Genomic DNA, 21,421 nt, shown 5'->3' with positions numbered 1-21,421 from the left:
TTCAATTGTCTTTCGTCACATTTTGAGAAATGTGTGAGCGACATTTTGAGTATTGAAATCAAACAAACGAATGAAAAAAAAGTATCAAAAAATAAAGACGACTAAAGGAATTTTGGATGTCAGGGTGGGGATACTGTGGTTGGTTTTTGAGATTTGGAGATTTTTGCTGATTTTTGGAGTTTTTTGGAGTTTTGCTGATTTATAGAATGAAATTTTAAATTTTCAAACATATTCTAATAGATGTCTATTAGCTGAGCATTGTAGAGTTAGCATACAAGACATAAATCACTTTCTGACTCATATGCAGCTAGTATCTTATAGAATTAGTCAGTTTCGATTTGATTTTTGTCAAGAAACGCAAATATTAGCATAAATTTTGTTGTTGGTAGCTGAAATAAGAGGTTTTAAGATGGAATTTTATTGATACTACTTTACTGTTGCATTGCTGATGGATTAAAAATGGTCATAAAATGGGGTTTTACTCTAATTTGACTCATATTTAGACACATTCATGAATCATGTATGTGGGAATTTTGATATAAGTATTAGAATGTATGTAATATCAATATTGAATATCCTTAACACAAGTATACTCGAGTATGAAGCTCTAATAGGCAGATAGCATGCTCATATGGAACCCTAATGACTTGTATAGTTTGGTTAAGGATGTGGAAGGCTAAGATAAAGCAAATAATTCTATCCAAAGTCGAAAGTCTAGATTGAAACCGAATTTTATCGAAAGGAAGGTGCACCGCTTAGGTTGAATGACATATCTAGTATCTGGACATCGTGAGTCTGGTCTAAGACTGAATATGAACGAATCTGACCCAGACTAGAATCATTCTGACCTGAGACTTGATATTTTGTCGTTTTTAAGACTTCTGCCTTCTTTAAGTCAATATCTAGTTTAAAAGACTACTAAAAGCAACAGTTATTTCAAGAATCGTCCTAAAATGGGTTTGCTGCCAGTTCGTTGAAGCCGAGACTTCAGGAATCCTACTATCATCACCCGGATGAAATGCTAAATAGACAAATCAACTAGGTCTCCTCCTTGACCGCCTTAAATTATCAAATACAGTATAGAATGGAGGATCATCAGAAAACCCTAAGAGGCAATGTGCATTCTCATCTAAATGAACGAGCTTATCAATACTCAATCAATATAATTGAGCATGCTCAACTTCGTGATCAAACTCATGAGCATGCTCCTTGTTTGTTCTTTGAATCATCAAAGTCGAGTCTTTTGAATCATCTTCAAGTTTGTTCATATTCTGATTGAATTCAATCCAAGTGTCTACCCCTGATACCAATATCCACCAAAATAATCTCTTCTTTTTCTTCCATAGGACAATTGCATTACAGTTGTTATTTAAATTATTTTCTCGATTGAAGCCAAAAGCAATTCCTTTTGCTTAAAGAGAAAAAAATTTTTTTTTTTTTTTCGTTTGTTTGTTTAAAATAAATTTTTTAATGTGCTCCTGTCTCTTCTGTTACTGTTTGTTTGTTATTTTATATATTATTATTTTTTTTTTGTCGAATTTGAATAACCAATTTTTTTTTTATTTCTTCTTATTTTATATCTTTGAAAAGAAATTGTTTCTTTTCGTTTGTTGATATGCGATGAAGTATTTTTTTGGGTTTGATGTCAATGCAATTTATATGCAGAATATTTCCACCATTTTTTTTTTCATATATTTTGGTGTGTCTTTTTTGTTTTTGTCGGACATTATTTATTTAGTTTTTTTTTTTCTCTCCCCTTCAGTTTTGTGTTCAATTGTTAATGCAACTTATTTAAATCCAGTTTTTCCCATTCGAAATTGCATTTAATTTTCAATGCATCATGATTCATGAAGGGAAAAAGAGACGCGACTTTCGCGAAAATGTACTCGACGACGTATTTATATATATATTTTTGGGTAACTGCAAAGTATGCTGAATGAGGCAGGGACGCGGAAGAAGAAGAATGGGAAGGAGGAGAAGCAAAAGAGACACACACAAAATAAAAAAAATAAGAAATTTGTATTCAAACAGTGAGAGAGAAGGGCAAATGCTTAAACAAAACTATTATTGTCGTTTCGCTTGTCCTTGATCGCATCTTCTGGCTACTCTTTTCAGCCTTTTAATACTCAAACAGAAATTATACACGAAATTATTAGGTTCATGCAACAAAATACTGGTATGGGAATATTTTTTGGGTAGAATAAATGATGGATTGTGGCGCATTTATCATTTTTTGGTGTTTTGGATTAGGATCATATGGCCATATGGGCAATGTGCTATTGCTTCATCCTCATTCATTAGTCAAGTCACTTCATACAGTATCATGTAATTTTAGAACCACACCATAATTCAAGAAACACCTCAAATTGAGCTTCAATTCAGACATAAGCAGAGCAAAGTTCATGTTTAGAAGCAGAATTGATTTTGAATTGACAATTTAAACCAGTGTTTCTCAAACTATGTCCCCAGCAAACCCAAACAGCTCAAATTAGTAGTTAGGACGCCGTTTCATTGCCACATTGAAAGCTAGACGTGTGGGTGTCTATACTTCAATTTGACTGCATTTTATCATCAATTTTTACTACGAAAATGAAATTCGTTAAACTGTGCATTTTAGGAATGCTTGTTTGTCAATTCCAAATCAATTCTGTTTCTAAATACTGATAATGTCTGAAACGAACCTCAATTTAAGGTGCTTCAATAACAATGGCTTAGCTTGTCGATGTCAAATCAATTCTGATTGCATCAATAAGAACTTTAGACTAATAATGTCTAAAAAGCTCAATTTGAGGCTCTAACAGACAAATAGGATGCTTTTGGGATTCCATAGTGGTATGATTGTCCCATGAAACCATGCTGTTTGTCTCTATGGGTGATCCAATAGGTTCTATCGACGAAAGAAATCGCATTGTCAATTGGACTGTGTGTTTGAATTTTGCACCACGTTTTGACTGGAAACCTAGCTCATTATTGCTCTCTTAGGAACTATTCAAGGACGTTAGAATTCATCATAATAAGAAGTAGTTTATTGGTGATATTATTGACAGCCTCTGAGTAAGTCAAAGGGATGTAAATGTCCAAAAACTATTAAAAAGTGACCCGAATGGACAAAAATACGTTCGAACTAGTCATAAACTGGACATTAATTAGTTATAAAGTATTTTTGTCCACTCGGGTGAACTATCAACTGCATAAATTTGAGCTAGACTAACAGACAGACAGCCAAAGCTCCCATTCCCATCAAATTAACCCTTCATAAAATCAGCTTAAAATAAATTCTCAAAAAACCACATTTAATGAAAGGGGACGACGTAATATGATATGATTCTTTTTCCATGTACATTGAAAATATAAAAATAAAGTATATAGACAGTAAATTACCTGAGTATGTCCATATGATGGCGGATCACCACTTGTTGCCTGAATATTGAGTAAAACTTGAGATTTTGTCTCGTGATCAAGCAAATTAGCCACTCGTATGTTTCCCGTCACTGGATCAATGTTAAAGAATGCATTCGGATCACCCGAATAGATAGAATAACGAACAGCACCGCGGCTTCCTGCAAATTAAGAACAACAAAAATTTTTTTTAATGATTTGTGGAAAAATAAGCAATAAAAAAAAAAAGATTTATTTTTCACAAGAACTCAACATAAAAATTAGCTTTTAGTATGCCTTAATTAAGTATCATTTTGAAGAATTTATCAGCCGTCGAAATTTGCAAATGTTATCCCATACGAAATGTTGAAAAGAAGCCAAAGAAGAATTAAAACAAAATAGTTATAAAAAAATATATAAAGGCTGAAGATTCTAGGCGCTTCAATTCATTTGTATCGTTTATAGCCACATTCAGATTTTTTCTTTTAAAAAAAAGTCGTGCAAAGGTCGTAAAAGAGTCAAATTCAGTCGAGTATCAGCTTTTTTTTGTATTTTTTTTCGAGCTTCTCTTTTTTCAACAAATCGAAATGAGAGAAAAGAATGGAAATATTCTTATGTTTAGCTTACTGCTGCTGCTGCTGCTGCTTCGATTCTTCTCAAAAAAAACGTACTTACAATCAAGATGTGTTTATTATAATATTTGATTATAGACTTTTAATGTTTTCTTCATCTCTCTATCTCACTCGAATCGCGTACCTCCCTAATATATCTCTTTTCATTATGGATTGTACTGTACTATGTTATTCAGACTGTTCAGTTTAGCATTCTTCACTCTTAGGAGAATATCTATTTGAGTGAGTTTTTAGTTTCCATTGTAGCTGGATTTTATAGAATTTATGGCATTTGGGGATTATGTTTGCAGATTGTCTGAATGTTGAGATAATTTCTGATTTATTTAGGTTGGTAGGTATTTCTTTAAATTAAAGTGTCAAATAAGAGGCTCAAGGTACTAGAACAAGTCGATCGACATAAAGGCACCGGTGGCCTGATCAATTAACCGATTTGTTCTATTAAAGTCGTGTTTTGGATGTCGAACAAAAGCATCTTTGAGGCTCAATCACTTTAAGCATCTCTTCAAACTTGCATTGTCTCAGTACGTTTGATATCAAACTAACAAATGAGCTCATAGCCAAGCTAACGTCTTGAATTGAGATTCTTAACAGCTCAGCTTGTTCGCTTAGGCTTCGGCAAATAGTTGTATTAGCGGTAAGACGTTAAATTGCTCTGATGACACCTCGACAGCTGATTTTGATCCATATTTCCAGTGAAAAATACGGTTCATGGCTTTGTGCTACTTGGTGATGATTTCAAGCTTGCACAAAACCCATGAATTGACCCCTAATTCTCAATAGCCTTGTACCAATTCTTTATATCTAATAAATAACACAAATCATTCCAAAATGCGCTCCCAAATCCATCAATTCCTTATAAATTCTCAAACTCAATGCTTCACAGACTCACTACAGAAATTAAACAGAATGCAACAAGATGCAACAGCAGCACAAAAAAGAGTTAAACAGAAATTAATTTTAAAACCTTTGTTTTCGATCCAAAATTCCCAAGAATGGAAATTGTGCATATAAACTAAGGTTAAATGTCTTTTTCTCTTTCATTCTTTCACTCTTTTTTTTTTTTTTTTGTTAAAATTAAATTATTTATTCACTTCTTCTTTTCACATCTCTCCTATTTGCTCTGCAATGTAAGTATATGCATATATGATTTATATTGTACTAAGCGAAACACAATTCCAAAAATGTCTACATTTACCATATTATACTACCATCTTTCTTCTTAGTCGCCTCATCAGAGATCGAGAAATAAAAATAATGATGGTAAGGATGGATTAGAGTATGTGGCTTAGTGGCGCATTGTTTACTTGATCAGATCTCATAGGAGTAGTACAGTGATCGGACAATCGGACAACTGAGTCGGACAGTCTAAGTCGGACAAACTGAGTCGGACAAAATGAGTCGGACAGACTAAGTCGGACAGACTGAGTCGGACAGTCTGAGTCGGACAGACTAAGTCGGACAGACTGAGTCGGACAGACTGAGTTGGACAGACTGAGTCGGACAGACTAAGTCGGACAGACTGAGTTGGACAGTCTGAATCGGACAGACTTATGTCGGACAGACTGAGTCGGACAAACTGAGTCGGACAGACTGAGTCGGACAGACTGAGTCGGACAGACTGAGTCGGACAGACTGAGTCGGACAGTCTGAATCGGACAGACTGAATCGGACAGACTGAGTCGGACAGACTGAGTCGGACAGACTGAGTCGGACAGACTGAGTCGGACAGACTGAGTCGGACAGACTGAATCGGACAGACTGAGTCGGACAGTTTGAGTCGGACAGACTGACGGACAGACTGATATTTACAGGCAGATGGACAGTATGACATATAGTCAGACAAACCACAGACACAAGTAACTCATCTCCCCAAAAAGATGCACAACAAAGCTATGTATGCATAAAAAGAACAGGAACAAATCATGAGAATGAGTATTAATGTGCCTATTTTTATTCCCTATTTAAGTGCGAGACTATCGTTGGAGGGCATTGAGTATCATAGTCGTGTGGGTCAACAGCTCTTTATTCAATATTATATATTTTTTTTATTTTTAATGAATGCAAAACATTCAAGACCCCATAGACTGCCATTGCTTGTTGTTGTTGTTGTTGTTTGAAATAAGCCCTCCCGACAAGATAACAGAATCAGCTTCCTTTCCATTCAGCTTCTCATTTCTCTATCCACAACGATGTGACTCTCTAATCAGGCATTTTATTTAATTGCTGGTATGAATAAAGCTTTTGTGTTTACTTCGTACGAAACATGCACATAAAGGAGGCACAAAAGTTCAAAACTATGCCTATATTTGCATTTTTTGTTACTCACTTCACTTACTTACGATAGTTTAGGTCTTTTTTTTTTTGTTGCAATTATTTAAATTTAAGACAAAAACTTTGCAATTTCTAATCTCGTCTTTATCTTCTCAGTTTCTCTTTGCCTTCACATTCTTATTTTTCACTCAAATTTAAGCAAATTAAAAAAATTGAAGTATGGGAATATTTTGGAGATTATTTGATAAAAAGTGCAGTTATATTGGAATTAAATTATTTTAGAGGGAGGTCAGAAGTTAGCCACTTAGTAGTGTATTGTGATTTTGATGATAGACATCTTGGTTGGAGTAGAAAGTTAATGAGATCTTTTTGAATGTTCATTTAAGGAGTGAAAATGGTAATTAAAATTCATTAAAATTAGCATTTTGTTATACACTTTAGGAATTATCGAGATGTAAGGAGGAAACAGGTGATTCCGGAAATTGAAAGGAGTTGACCTGGACGTGACCACACATGTGTTCGATTCCTATTTGGGATAAGATGTAGAAGAAGCTCAAAAATGTCTATTATATGATCAACATTAAGCTTTTTAAGTATCAAAATTAAGCATTATTGCTAATGCTAAACTGTCCAGCAACAACAAAAGTCTAGACTAGTGCTAAATTCAAAAGAAAATTATGCATTGAAAACATTTTGTTGTATACAAATTTGGCGAATGTGAGTCAAATTAAATCGGTGACAGAATGTATTAGAACTTCTGTATCTAACTGTTGCATAATCGATCTTGCGAACATGAGTTTGAGGCTTGACATGAGAAGTTTTTTTTACTAGTCCTTATCGAATCATATGGATTTGAAACACAGTTCAAAGCGTTCCTTGGGCTATATGCGGTACTGTCATCCAAGAAATGATTTTGGTCATACTTTAAACTGTTCTCCTTGCTAAGCGGTCAAAGTTCAGAGGTCTGTTGCAATCCCTCACTCTTAAAACAATTATTAGCTGTAAAACGTCAAACAGCAGCTCTGGATCTTAATGATCAGAATAACCAGATCGATGTCGACTTGGATTTTGTATGGAAAATTAACTCAAGTCGACCCATTTCCATATGAAATTCAAGTCAACTTTTAAGCACTGCGAACAACTGAATACCTTATTTTGAATAAATTAGTACTTTACAGTATTTAAAAGACTTAAAAATCCGAGAATCACAATGATTATGATCCAAATCAGCCATAGTTTGAAGACCACAACAAAAAATTGATTAAATCACACTTAAATAGCCATAAATCCAGATCCACAACTGATAATTGTTCAAATTAATTGCAATCATCAAGCTATATTACAGATACCTAAGTACTTAACACAAAATGACTTAAAATTACCCTACAATCCCCATTAAAATCCATTAAACAACTCTCAATATCTCATGAGAAACTAAAAATTGTAAAGGCCACTAAGTCGGCATCGCAAAAATAGCCACCAATAAAAATAAAAATCACAAAGAGTCATGACACATGCTATACACAATAAATGCTTTTCAATCAAACTGATTATTGCTTAAAATTGAAAATGAAGAGTAAAAAAAAAACAGCAGAAATGAAATGATGATTAAGTGCACTTAATTGGTGTAGAGAACCGAGTGTGTGCAGGCAGAGAGAAATAAAGGAATAAAAAAATTATAAAATTACTCGACGAAGAGCAAAAATTTTACACTTTACTTTTCATTAGCACCAAAAATATTTAACAAGACACCATAAGAAATGTTGAAAATTGCCCAGACAATTTTTTTTTTTTTTCGTTTTCTCTTAAGAATTATACAGCATGAAGAAGTAAGACAACAATTGAAATAAAGAATTTCCACCTTTTTTTTACCTCTCCTTTTTTATATAAAATTTCATATTCATTGTCACAGTCAGAGTCGAACGGATAATTAAAAAGTATTAAAAGGTAAACATTTATGTCATCTACTGCCTGCAGAAATGACATTATGCTTATTGTGTTGTATAGTGCAGTGCCAATTGTTCTTTTTTTTTGCCTATTGTGACATTTAATATATATTATATTACATTACATTATCATCGTATTCGTATAATGTCGGCCTATTTCACAATAACAGAATAATTAAATCAATAGACCAGGGTTGGATTAGAAGCTGGTTTTTGGGGATGTCCTTAGCAAATGATCTAGACGGATCAAGACAGCATCTGACTAAGACTTTATGTTTCTACCGAGACCAAATTTGTGACTTAGACTGAGACTTAATTGAGACCTGAGACTTAGACTGAGACTTAGACTGAGACTTAGACTGAGACTTAGACTGAGACTTAGACTGAGACTTAGACTGAGACTTAGACTGAGACTTAGACTGAGACTTAGACTGAGACTTAGACTGAGACTTAGACTGAGACTTAGACTGAGACTTAGACTGAGACTTAGACTGAGACTTAGACTGAGACTTAGACTGAGACTTAGACTGAGACTTAGACTGAGACTTAGACTGAGACTTAGACTGAGACTTAGACTGAGACTTAGACTGAGACTTAGACTGAGACTTAGACTGAGACTTAGACTGAGACTTAGACTGAGACTTAGACTGAGACTTAGACTGAGACTTAGACTGAGACTTAGACTGAGACTTAGACTGAGACTTAGACTGAGACTTAGACTGAGACTTAGACTGAGACTTAGACTGAGACTTAGACTGAGACTTAGACTGAGACTTAGACTGAGACTTAGACTGAGACTTAGACTGAGACTTAGACTGAGACTTAGACTGAGACTTAGACTGAGACTTAGACTGAGACTTAGACTGAGACTTAGACTGAGACTTAGACTGAGACTTAGACTGAGACTTAGACTGAGACTTAGACTGAGACTTAGACTGAGACTTAGACTGAGACTTAGACTGAGACTTAGACTGAGACTTAGACTGAGACTGAGACAAAGCATCTAGACATTAGGACCAAGAAGTTATTGACGTACAAATGCCACAGACAAACTAAAATCAAATTAAATCAGGATCACCCAAACCTTAAAGTTAACAACACTGCAATAGACGAAGTGAATGCAGAGCGACTGCGGGGAGGGAACCGCAACAACAAAAAAAAGTCACAAGAAGAATTATCTCAACGATAATCTGCATATATGCAAATAATAACAATAATAAAATTCCATCTGAAGGATTTTTATATAAATTTAAATTTAAATTAATGGCAGGAAAGTGCATTGCAAACAGGCTAGAATATCATTTCTGATATTCGGTAAATAAATTATTGTCAACATTCGTCAGACGTTCGGTGGAATTGAAAGGCAGTCAACGAGGTCTCATCTAATATTGAAAAGAATTCTCATTTCTCTTTCAAAATTTTTTTTTCATTTGAGGAATGGCACGAAAAAAAGAACAGAATACAGAGCCCCATTATTTAATGATCAGCCAGATCGCGATGTGTGCTGTTCATTTTGGGATATTCGCTAAACTCATTCCGGGATGTCAGCGACATTGTCGTTATATATTTTGAATATTATCAGTCGTTTTAAATCTTTATTATATTCCCTTCATTGACTTCTTATTCTGTTCCATCCCATGATACTCGGATCTCTCTTTCCGCAACAGATATTCAATTTTTTTTTCCCTTCGTACACAGCAATAACGAACTTGTTGCTTCGTTCTCACTCACTTTAACAACAACAACAAAAAAAGAGAACCTTCTTGTGTGCTTCATTCTTTCTTCAATTCTGGTATGAAATTGCAATTTAGTGAGGACAAAAAAAAAAAATTAAACATAAACGTATATTCACAAAAGATGCCAATTGAATGGCAGTCAACGAGAATCTTGTGAATTTTTATATTGAATAATTTTTTTGTTGATGTGATTTTGATATTCACTTTGGACTGTGATTTGACTGAGGGGTAGGAATGATTGAGTAGTCAAATGGGGTTGTCTAGGAAGTTCGGAATGACTGAGGTTTAGATGGAATTGATGGGATTTCTATGCATTATCCAGGATATTACCCTAATGCTCAAGTAACGTTAACTATTTTTGAAGCAACATCTGCTTTACTTGCTTTATTTCAACTCTTCACAGTTGCATGGCCCAGGGTATACCAATGCAATGTACCTAGTCACAATTTGTGTGTCGCGAATACACAAACCGAGTTAGTGTGACTAGAAACAGCGAAAAAGCACCCGAATCCAACTAGACTTTCCCTGAGATTAAACCCGGGTCGTTAGAAAGGTCGTCTGACGCTCTAACCACTTGACCATTGCCGCTTTTTCGCTGCTTTGAGGTAACATCGCATTTCTTAAGAAAATAGAGGACAGTCCACTGAGTAGGTGGTTAACCTAGTTGTATTGGATTCTACATTAAGTATCAAATATTTTTGAGAATTTGGTAAAATCCAGCCCAATGTTAGAGTCATGTCGGCCTAAGGTTTACCTTTAATTGGCAAATTTGGATATATCAGGCTGTAAACTTGATGAAATCAGGACAAATTTATTCTGTTTTCTGATGAAAATTCTATGTTAATAGAGATATGAGTAACTTTTCTGTGTAGAAATTTGACATGCAAAAGTGTTTCACAGAGTATAGCTTGAGGGGAAGCTGGAACAAGATCTTGCAATCGACTTGTATAAAAACCTTCTCACAGCATCTCTGTCGAATTCAAGCTTAAGTCAAGAATTAACTGCATAAAATTAAGTCAAAATTTAGAATCAACCTCTAGCAGACAATGAACATGCTGTTAAGAGCAAAGTAAGCTAAACACAACGGTTACGAGTTTTCTCATCTAATATATTTATCCTTAGCAAGCTCTTCACAATAGATAGATACAGCATTGCATTTGGTATTGGCAATTGGCAGACGGAAGCCAGCGATAGAATCAGCTTTAGGCGACATCTGAGTGAGGCCATCAATCACAGTTGATCTGTACGGCCAGTGAAGTAAGTAAGTAAGTAAGCTCTTGACAATATTGCATTTGGTATTGGAAATTGGTAAGTGAAAACCACCAATAGGGCAAATTTCTGGCGGCATCTGAGGAAGGCCATGGATCACAATTGATCTGTATGGCCAGAATAATAAGTAAGCTCTCGAGAGCATGCTCTTTATCTGCTATGAAACTAATGTCACCCTGAATATCCCAAAATGATCAATAAACCAAATTCCAATTTCCATCACATCCCCGCTCCAAAAAAATGCGCTTCCATTACTCATCCTCCTTCACATGTCACAATCCAAAAGATTTATTTTGTTGAAAGACACAAGCAAAAAAAAAATTCAAAAGACGAGAACCAAAAAATCATCTATCAAATAATGAGGGGTCCTCGTTGCATTTCTTTTCTTTTCTGTCGCTTTTTTGAATCTTGAACAGTGAAAATTTTTGCAATATTCAAATTTTGTTTTTGTTTCTGTTGATTTACATTTCTTTTCCTCAAAAAAAAAGGCAGCAGCAGAGACAATCTTTTATTTTAAAATTTTAAACAAATGAAGAATATTTCTCGGGATTTTGGTTATTTTTTTTTATATTCTTTCGCTTTTGTGACTTTGGCATCATCACAAAATGGATATATGTATATAAGAAGACGATCAATGTTGTATTGCTTGAAAAGAATTGAACAAAATTGTCGTCTTTCTTTCATTCTGTTACTTTTTTTTTCATGAAATATATTTATATATACTTATAAAAACAGTCCAAGCGATTTACTTTGAATTGATTGTCTTTTCTTCTTTATAAACTTCTTGATGCTGCTGTTGCTGCTGTCGAAAATTTTCAACTTCTTATTCACTTTTTTCTCCCTCCCGATGCCTTTTTTAGCGGGATTTTGTGAACTGAAGGGCAGGTTTGAGTTTACAGATTGGATGGATGGATTGATAGGAAGGTTCATGCGATGATTTACTAAATATTTCTTGAGCTATTCAACTTATTGACTAGACAGCAGGATAAATCCATCTGAGGGAGGCCACGATTCACAGTTGATCTGTACGGCCAGCGAAGTAAGTAACTAAGCAGGATAAATTACGAATTGGTCAATTAAATGACCAACTGAGTAGTTAGTCGATCGACTAATAGGCTTGATAGATATCAAATTAGATACAATTAGGCTATATAGCCAATTTGGGTGTGAACTATTAGTTTTATATTATTTACTTACAAAATAATCAACTAAATTAGTAGTATACAGCCTCTATTTGTGTCGAGAGTCATGAATTTAAGAAACCAACCAATATACTGTCTTGTTACTTGGCGGACAACTGGAGAGAAGGAGGTAACAACACAAGAAACTAGCAGAAGTAGCCGTTTGGTCAGGAACAGAAACTTGTTCAACTACTTTATAATATTAACGCCCTGCGATTCACAGTGGATCAATAGGAACTAATCATCATCAATATATTGTCTTAGAAACCTTCAGAGCAGAATAATACATAGTTTATGTTGACATTCTACTAATCATTTCAAATAGCCTCGATAAGTTTGTGGTAAGAGGATAGATCCGGAATTCATAAGACAGGTGCTTGATTGCCGTTTGGAACAAATTGTTAGAAAAGAGCAGATTTCTACTACAATGCCAAGATTCAAGTATTAGGTCCCAAAATTAAGATTCAACAACTTGTCAAAATTTTTTCAAAATTTTAATATTTTCGAAGTTTTTTTTCAAAATCTGTTTAAAATCTAAAAGTTTTTAAAATCTGTTTAAAATCTAAAAAATTTTAAAAATTTTTGAAAATTGAAATTTCAACGAATTAATAATTTGAATTCTTAAAAATCATTAAATTTTATGTTTTTCACTTATTTTCAATTTTGAATTGTTAAAATCCATAAACTTGATTCTCAAAATCATTAAAATTTGAGTTTCAAAATTCATGAAAATTTAAATTTTAAAGAAATGTTAAAAATTAGAATTTTATAAAAATTTCAAAATTAGAATTTTTAAAAACCAGAAATGTTATGTTAATGCCTTTAAATTAAATTTAATTTCACAAAACTGTTTAAAATTTGAATTCTAAAATGCTTTAAGAACTTTGTTAAAATGATAAAAAGTTGAATAAATCTTTAAAAAAATTTGAATTTTCTGATAATTAAGATGAAAATTGTTAACTTCAAATTTTGTTCAACAATATTGCATAAATTCCAAATTAATTCAATTAGAATGACAATTCCCAAAACTGCGCTTCAATCCCTTCAATCATCAACATCAAAAACCATTCAAACTTTTTTCCCAAATGTCGTATTAAAAGGCCAGAAATTGAATGCAGAGAGACACTTCGCAAAAATATTTCTCGTTTTCGTAATTTTTATTTGTTTGATTGTTTTAACATTTCCCTTTTTGCTTTTCGCGCACAGCATAGCATTTTTATATAAAACTTATTTTTTTTTTTTGGTCGAGAACTTGCAAGTCAAATGCAATCTTACTTCTTTTTGGGCAAAAAAAAACAGTCAAAGTACAGATTTTTGGTTGCCTTTTTGTTGATCTTCTCTCTTTTTGCCTCGACTTTTTTTCGCGTAAAACGTTTATTGGATTTCAAAAATTTAAGCCTCGAAAAAAGTCAACAAAAATTTCATGAATATTTTCCAGTGGGAATCTTTCATCCCGAAAATAATGCAAAATAATTTTATATTCAATAAGAAAAATCTTTTTGGTAATTTTAAGGAAGAAAAATAGTTCATAATTTATTTTAATTTCATTTCTTTTCTGTTTTTTAACTCTTTCAACACAAGAGGTATCATTGGAATGTTCCGGAGAGAGGTACATACAGAAACATAAAAGAAAAGAAAAATTGTACTTGTTTTAAAAAAAGTAGTTGTGTTATGGGGAGTTGTGAGAAGATTGAGAGAGTTGTAATGGCGCAGTTATATGTTTTGGAAATGTTTTTTAAATTTTTTTGACAGATTTGAGGATTTTGAATTTTTAACGGCTGAATAAATATCAAATTTAGGAAATGGTTTCTAGGAATTGAAACTTTTAATGGATTTAAGTAAGATTTAAGAATGACAAATTTTTAAAGATTTTTTAAAATTACAATTTTTCCCAGAAATTCAAATTTTTAAAATTCTCAAAAATATTCAAACTTTTTCAAAATTTTGAAAATTCCGGACAAAAATCAAATTTTTAACGGTTTCACATAAATCATATTTGAAAATTTCTTGGAGAAATTAAAAATTTTTGAATTTCCAAGAAGTTTTTTTTTTACATCTTTGCAAAATCAAATTTGGAATAAGTTTGTTAAATTCAAATTCTTGGATTGTTGACAGAATTTGTAATTTTAACAGTTTTACAGAATTTTAAATTCATACCAGTTTTGTAAATTTGAGTTTTAAATGGTTTTATAGGAATTCAAATTCCAAAGAGTTTTACAAGAATTTTAATTTTTAAAAGTTTTGATAAAATTTAAAATTTCAATTATTTTACTAAAACTCAAATTTCAAATTTTTAACATATCATAAAAACTTAAAATTTCATTCATTTTTATAATTTTGTGGATTCTTAAATTCTCAGCGATTTTGTAAAATTCTAGTTTTCAATTATTTTATTAATATTTAAATTTTCAACGATTTTGCAGAAGTTCAAAATATTATTTTTTTTTGTAAAATTTCAAATTTTTAATGATTAGTTACATTCAAATTTTAATATTTTTAAAAAAAGGTTTTTTTAAAATTCAAACTTTTAAAGAATTTTTCAATTTCAAATTATCAACGGTTTTTTGCAAATTTTTAAAGGTTTTTAAAAAATCCAAATTTTTAAAAATTGGTTTTTAAAAAATTCAAATTTTAAAAGGTTTTAATAAAGTTCAATTTTTGAACAGTTTTATAAAATTCAATTTTTTGAACAATTTTGAAAAATTCGAAATTTTTAACAATTTTCTAAAATTCCAAATTTTCAACTTATTTTGCAAAACTTAAATTATTTTGTCTGATATAAATCTTCAAATTTCAACAATTTCCAATTGCATCCAGTCAGCCCATCTCCACCAAACTGACCTCCCAACCTCCTCCACTCACCCAAACATACCCACTCCAAAAAAATAAACATAGTAAGCACAAACATCCACAAATAACAACCTTTATATTTGCACTCCCGAATTTAAAGTAACTCTGGTACACAATCAGTGAGTGAAAGAGGTGCACGAATCATTGAATTAATAATTGCGCGAATTTCTTTCTGTTCAGCACACAAAAAAATAAAAACAGAGTGCACAGATTACCATATTTAATTTCAAACATGGACTTTCGGGGGTCTTGAGCAGCCAACATAACAGGATCAATTTTAATGATCAATGAATCCCAAATACATTCTTTATATTTTTTTTTCGTTCCTTTCTTTCCTCTCGCTTGCTTATAGCTTCGATGCCTTTTTTTCTCGCATTTTACTTTATGCCAAAAAGTCCACAAGAATTTATTTTGCATACAAGAAACCAATTAGTTTCGAAAGAGAAAATGTATTTTTTTTGTGTGCTGTTGCTGCTTATTTTTTTCGGCGGAAAGAAGAAGTAACTGAACTGCTTGTTTTTACGCGATGGGATTTTTTTTGTTGTTGTTGTTGTTGTTGTGTTCTTTCTCTTGGTGAGCGCGTTTGTACAAAAAAGGTCAGGTGGAGGGAATTGCCTTGGGTGATGATTGTGGAATGTATGGAGATTGTAAAGAAATTGGATGAAAAGTGGGTTGCAATCTGATAGTGCTGAGAATGGTAATCAAGCAATTTAATCATGATGGTCTTTGAACTCTTGACAAGGAGGTATGGAAGTAAGTTGTAATCTGAATGGTCTATTGGTCTGATTCTCTAAAGTTTATCTTAAATAGAATAGATCAAGAAGTCGGCTTCAGTCTGCAAATAGTCGCCGACCTCAGCAAATAGTCTGACTAACTAGAAACAATGGTGATTCTCTTCAGTGAGTTAGGGGTCGTTCACTTATTACGTTATGCAAAAAGTAATAATTTCTAGACCCTCCTCCCTCTCGTTACAAAATGTCAATGCAAAAAAAAAATTTTTTTTAGGCTGTTACAAAATCCTAGACCCCTCTCCCCCCTAAAAAGTTGTCTTAGCAGACTGGAATCTCGGATATCAATCTATATGTAGACAATTCTGCCAATTTGAGAGTAAAATTCCGAGTGGTTGAGCAACAGACTGGATATTTGCAATACTGTTTTGGTTAGGATGTGGGTTCGATTCCCATCAGAAGCTAAGCTCTCAATTATTACATTAAATGTTGCTGATAATGACAAGAATTTGCATAATTCTCCATAATATCACACTCAAATTAGTATTGAGTTTGTCAAGGAGATGGAGAATCTGATTTGAGCAGCACAATGTAGTCGACAGCATGCTTCTCTAAAGGTTTTCTAGTCCAAGACTAAGACTAGTTCAAGACCCGGTTTCGTCTTGGTCTGGGTTTCGAAAATTCGTTGAAATCGAGATTCTGGGAAACATTAAGAACGACTGCGAGGCCGCGTTGACGGCAAGACTTAAAGGGGGGTCCTCAGCCGGCTGACTTTTACCCCTTTAAAAAGTGAAAAATTAGATTTCAATGCCTTGTATAGTACGCAATGGCTCCAAATTAAAGAATTTGTCTGATAATTGACTAATATCTAGTCCAAATGAATAGGAATACATTGTAATTAAATAATCACAGATGTACATCCAATTAATGCCTTGTTCTAAAGCTCTCATGGCAGGTTATACTTTAAAACGTAGCCAATACATAGACTAATCATTTCAACCTCGTTTTTTTTACTCTAGATTAGCTAACCCTTAACCAACGAATCCTCATACTCAACATAACAACTGTACTCATCTTCACCTAATTCTTTCCCAATTCCTCATCCAACCCACCTCCTCTAATCCCACTCCAATCCCCCCAACCACAATCTAAAGCAACACACTATAAAAGTCAAAAAAAATCGAATCCGATTTGCTTACATTAACATTCGCTTTATATACTAATTGATGATATTTAAGTCTAATAAATACAATGAGAAGGCATTCCGCAGCATAAAATTAAGAAGAAGAAACAAAAGAAAAACCTAAAAGTCAAATTTTTATTTGAAAAACTCTCATTTAAATAATTCATTCATTTCAATGTCTCATAAATTATTATTCATTCCGTCTTGCGAATGTACAACAAAAAAAAAGTTTTGAGGATAGACAGAACAAAATGGCATTTGCAAAAAAATTGATCGCTGATAACTGATAAACGAGGGTAAATAGATATTAAATCGAGGCAAAGCAGCAAAAAAAATATGCAAATCAGTGATTGGAAATGAAGCAAGAATTCTTACCTGAATTGCTAGATGTTGCTGATACAGATCCAATGATTGTATTTCGTTTTGCATCTTCGCGTACGGAAAAGTTGTAACGTGTGTGATCAAATATTGGTGGACGTTGTGATGAGTCAATGATACTGATAAATACTTCAGCATCTTGTGCTGTTCTCAATCCACCACCGTCAATTGCCGAGATATTAAGACGATGATATGGTTGATTACGACTCGACAGCATATTTGGACGTGCAACAAATATTTCGCCACTTCCACGATCAATACGAAAGATTCCAGCATCATTACCAGCAACAATACGATATGTGACCGTACCAAAGCGTCCTGAGTCGGGATCACTTGCTGCAATTACAACAACTGACTCGGACGTCGGTGATGACTCTCTTAATGACACATTGTATTCGCGTGGGTAAAAAATTGGCCTATTGTCGTTGAGATCTGTAACTTGTATTTTAACTATTGCCGTTGTACTCAAGCCACCTGTATGGGAAAATAAAATAATAAATAATAAAAAAAAGCCATTAGTCGAGTGTCTGCAATTACGAATAATTGAATTTCTTTAAGTGTGGAAATATTCTAGGAATAGGAGTTGGTTGGGGAGCAGATTGTCTGGTGTTGGGAGAGTTTGTTGAGTGATTGTTGGAATTATTTCAAGATTGTTTGAATTTTGGCACTTTTTGGAGATCTGTTGGGGTTGTCTGAATGAATAATGGTGTAGTATTGGTATGTGTGACCATATTATGTATTAGATAGACATCAGAGCTCGAAGTCGACTTAGTTATTCTATGAAAAGTCGACTTAACTCGATTCGAGTCAATTTCAAACTCTGATAGATACTCAATAAGGCCAGAAACTGTCGTTAAATTGGAAAATTGCATTTTTGTGATTTCTTCAATAGTACCTGACCCTTAGGGACCCCTATCAACTTGATGAGACTAGAAGAGGCACTCAAGATGGATGAGTATTGTTCTTGAGTCAACCAAGAGTCAAATTAGAGGTTATGGACACTGAAATGCCATTGAAAAAGCTCAGGTGTGTCTCTATAAGCTTTTAACATCCAAATTGTGCTGTGACTCAAAAAAGATTGAACAACACTGTCGTATTGAGTAACTAATAAATAAATGCTTAATTTCATAGTATTCAGTCAATTAGACTCATTGCAAATTGCTCAAGCCTGAATTATTCAAGCTATCCCAAACAGACAAGGAAACCACTATTAGATTCCTTAGTGGTCCTTCTGTACTGTGAATATATGCTTTTTGCCTGTTAGGGTGTATTTTATAAGCAAGAGTAAATCACGTTACAGTCAAAATACCAAAAACTGCGCCTTAGTCACTCAACAAACACTCCCAGTTTGACAGGACTTCCTTACTCGCTCTATTTATTCTTTCTATATTTATATTCTGCTTTACTTACCTCTATCTGTTGCGATGATCGGAAATTCATAAGAATTTCTCGTTTCATAATCTAAATCGCCTGAAATACACACTTCACCAGTGTCTGATCGAATTTCAAAATCGCTTAGCTTCTTCATGCCCTCCCCAAGGGTATAGTTTACAATGGCATTTACACCACAGTCGAGATCAGTTGCTGAAACCTATGAGAAAAGGAAATGAAAATAAAAAAAAATTAAAGTTTTTTTTGTATAATTGAGAAATAATTCATTTTTGCTCGTTGTGCTGTGTCGAGCGCTCACAGGCGTGCTTTTATAGACTTTTATCTATTTTTTCAATTAAATTATTGTTATTTTTTTGTGCTGTGTTTCCGTGCCTAAATTAAACAAATCATAAAATTTATCTATAGATATTTAATTTGGTTTTAAATTGATAAAATAATAATAATGTTCAGTTCCACGTCCCATAAAGATGCAATAAAATTCTCGTGGTTTTTTTGGTTGCTCCCTAAAAAAAAATCAGACCCTAAACAACAAAAGGCAGCAACAAAGCATTCTGGCATAATAAGAACATTTAAAGTATTCATTCTTTGCGATCGTTGTGCTGTTTTTTTTTTTGTTATTTTTTTCGCGAAGTAGCCTTAGGCAATAAAAATGAGGTAATGTATTTTGTGCTGTAAATCTGCTTTTGATGTTATTTCGTATTTTGTAATGAATATTTTATTTGAATTTTTTTTTTCTTTCCGCGGCAATTTTATTCGCTCTTTCTCACTCACGTTAATTCTCTTAGTTCGTTGTGTGACTGAATGACTGACTAAATGTGCATAGTGTGTGAGAGAGATAGAGAGAAGCTCATATGAAATTTCAACACCATTTCGATTATTTATTGCCGTCTTGCACTAAATTGCAAAATATCTCTTTTTTTTCATACTTTTAGCTGTTTTAAAGCTACAAAATAAAAAGGCTTTTGTTGAGGCCCGAGTTGGGAATTTTTTTTTTGGAATTGACTTCTGAGAGATAATTGTTTGGAGTTGAATTGTGAGAGAATCGGAATTGGACTGTGAATCAGAATTTAGAGTAAAATACTTAAATTTGTGGGTTTGAGAATTAGAATTACTGTTGATACCTGAGTAGCACCTGTTAGAATTTTGCCACATTGGTGACGGGGCAATGGAATACTTAGAACTTATAAGTTAGTGACAGCCACCTGTCAAAAATAACCAAATATACCAATTGTCTTTATCATCAGAATAGTCTGAATTAAAGCTATGAAGCAGAAAATTGGCCATCATTGACTGGAACCAATTGAGACCAACAAGGACATAGAATTGGTACCTGAGTCGAATCCGTGCAAAAACTAGATCCAAAATTGGGTACCTGAGTTTAAACTAAATGTTGCATGTTTCAAGGATGCTTCTTAGGTATACTCTGTTGGAAGAACAATAGCAAAAATTAGTGTCGCTTTTTAATTGAAGTCTGAACTAAAATTCTAATTTTTGGCTTAGTACCAAGGTTAACAATTTCAGTGGCAATTTCATGTCGTCTACAGCTTAAAGATGACTTAATTGACCATTGTTGCTTCTCGAGATAGCATCTTGTCATCATCAATCTACTTAATAATCCTCAACATTCAATCTAATAAGCATGCATTCAAAAACTGACCTACAAGTCTACACATCCATAAAAACTCTAATTAAATTGCAAAAATTCATGCACAACTCGGGTCTATTAATTTTCACAAGCTGCATACTTTTGTCTCTATTCTCTTATTTATTGCCGTTCATAACTATCGGATCTATACATTTATTTGTTGCACTGCCTAGCCTTGAAATAAAAATAAAAAACACATAAATTTGTTGCCTTTTGGATATGGCAATTCTATCTCTGTTGTAGACTTCATAGCGTCAAAATTACATTTTTATGATTTAATCTATTTTTATGTTAGCATTAATCGGCTTGGCTTATTAAATGGCTAAGGCACTAAATATTAAATTTGTCTTTTGAATAGCTGCACAATGATTAAGATATTTGAAATATTTTGCGCTGTGTTTTTCAGCAATCTTAAATCGATCAGCTTGGAACAAATTTGGAACTTGGACAGAATATTAAAATGGAACCAATGCCTTATCATAGGCAATTGACTTAATGAAATAACGCATTTTTACCGTAATTGGGTAATAAAATGTCTGAATTCATTTGCTGATATGAAGTTAAAAAGTTTTACGATTGGAATCAGGGAGTGTCGATGCTTTCGATCACGACCGAAATCAATCACACAGCAGTGACGATTGGTCAAACATGATCGCGATTTAATTAATTTTTATATATTTTTCTTGAATGGGTTTTTAAATGAATGCAGCTGAGATTTTTTTATGTTCATGGCTTTTGCTTTTGTTTGTATAGATAAATTGGTGATGTTTGTGGCTTTATGGTTTTGAGATGCGGATTTCCTTAGTCATTGAGTTTTTGTAATGCTTATTTG

The 21,421-nt window shown here is 33.2% G+C and overlaps 1 protein-coding gene across 1 annotated transcript in view; it reads right to left on the bottom strand.

Moving 5' to 3' along the window:
* ds (dachsous cadherin-related 1) overlaps positions 1-21,421 on the bottom strand; it is a 166,193-nt gene that overhangs the window by 74,173 nt on the left and 70,599 nt on the right. Inside the window, exons 3-5 of the mRNA XM_070650991.1 lie at positions 18,963-19,143; positions 17,550-18,026; positions 3,382-3,560 (exon numbers count right to left, since the gene is read on the bottom strand). Coding sequence (XP_070507092.1) covers positions 3,382-3,560; positions 17,550-18,026; positions 18,963-19,143 — 837 coding nt within the window. The remainder of the gene's footprint in view (positions 1-3,381; positions 3,561-17,549; positions 18,027-18,962; positions 19,144-21,421) is intronic.

Source organism: Chironomus tepperi, unplaced genomic scaffold (genome assembly GCF_022539635.2).
Source record: "Chironomus tepperi strain 1889 unplaced genomic scaffold, CSIRO-AGI_Ctep_v1 contig_451, whole genome shotgun sequence".
Lineage (NCBI taxonomy): Eukaryota > Metazoa > Arthropoda > Insecta > Diptera > Chironomidae > Chironomus > Chironomus tepperi.
The sequence above is the reverse complement of the archived record's forward strand: the minus strand, read 5'-3'. Positions and strand labels throughout refer to the sequence as shown.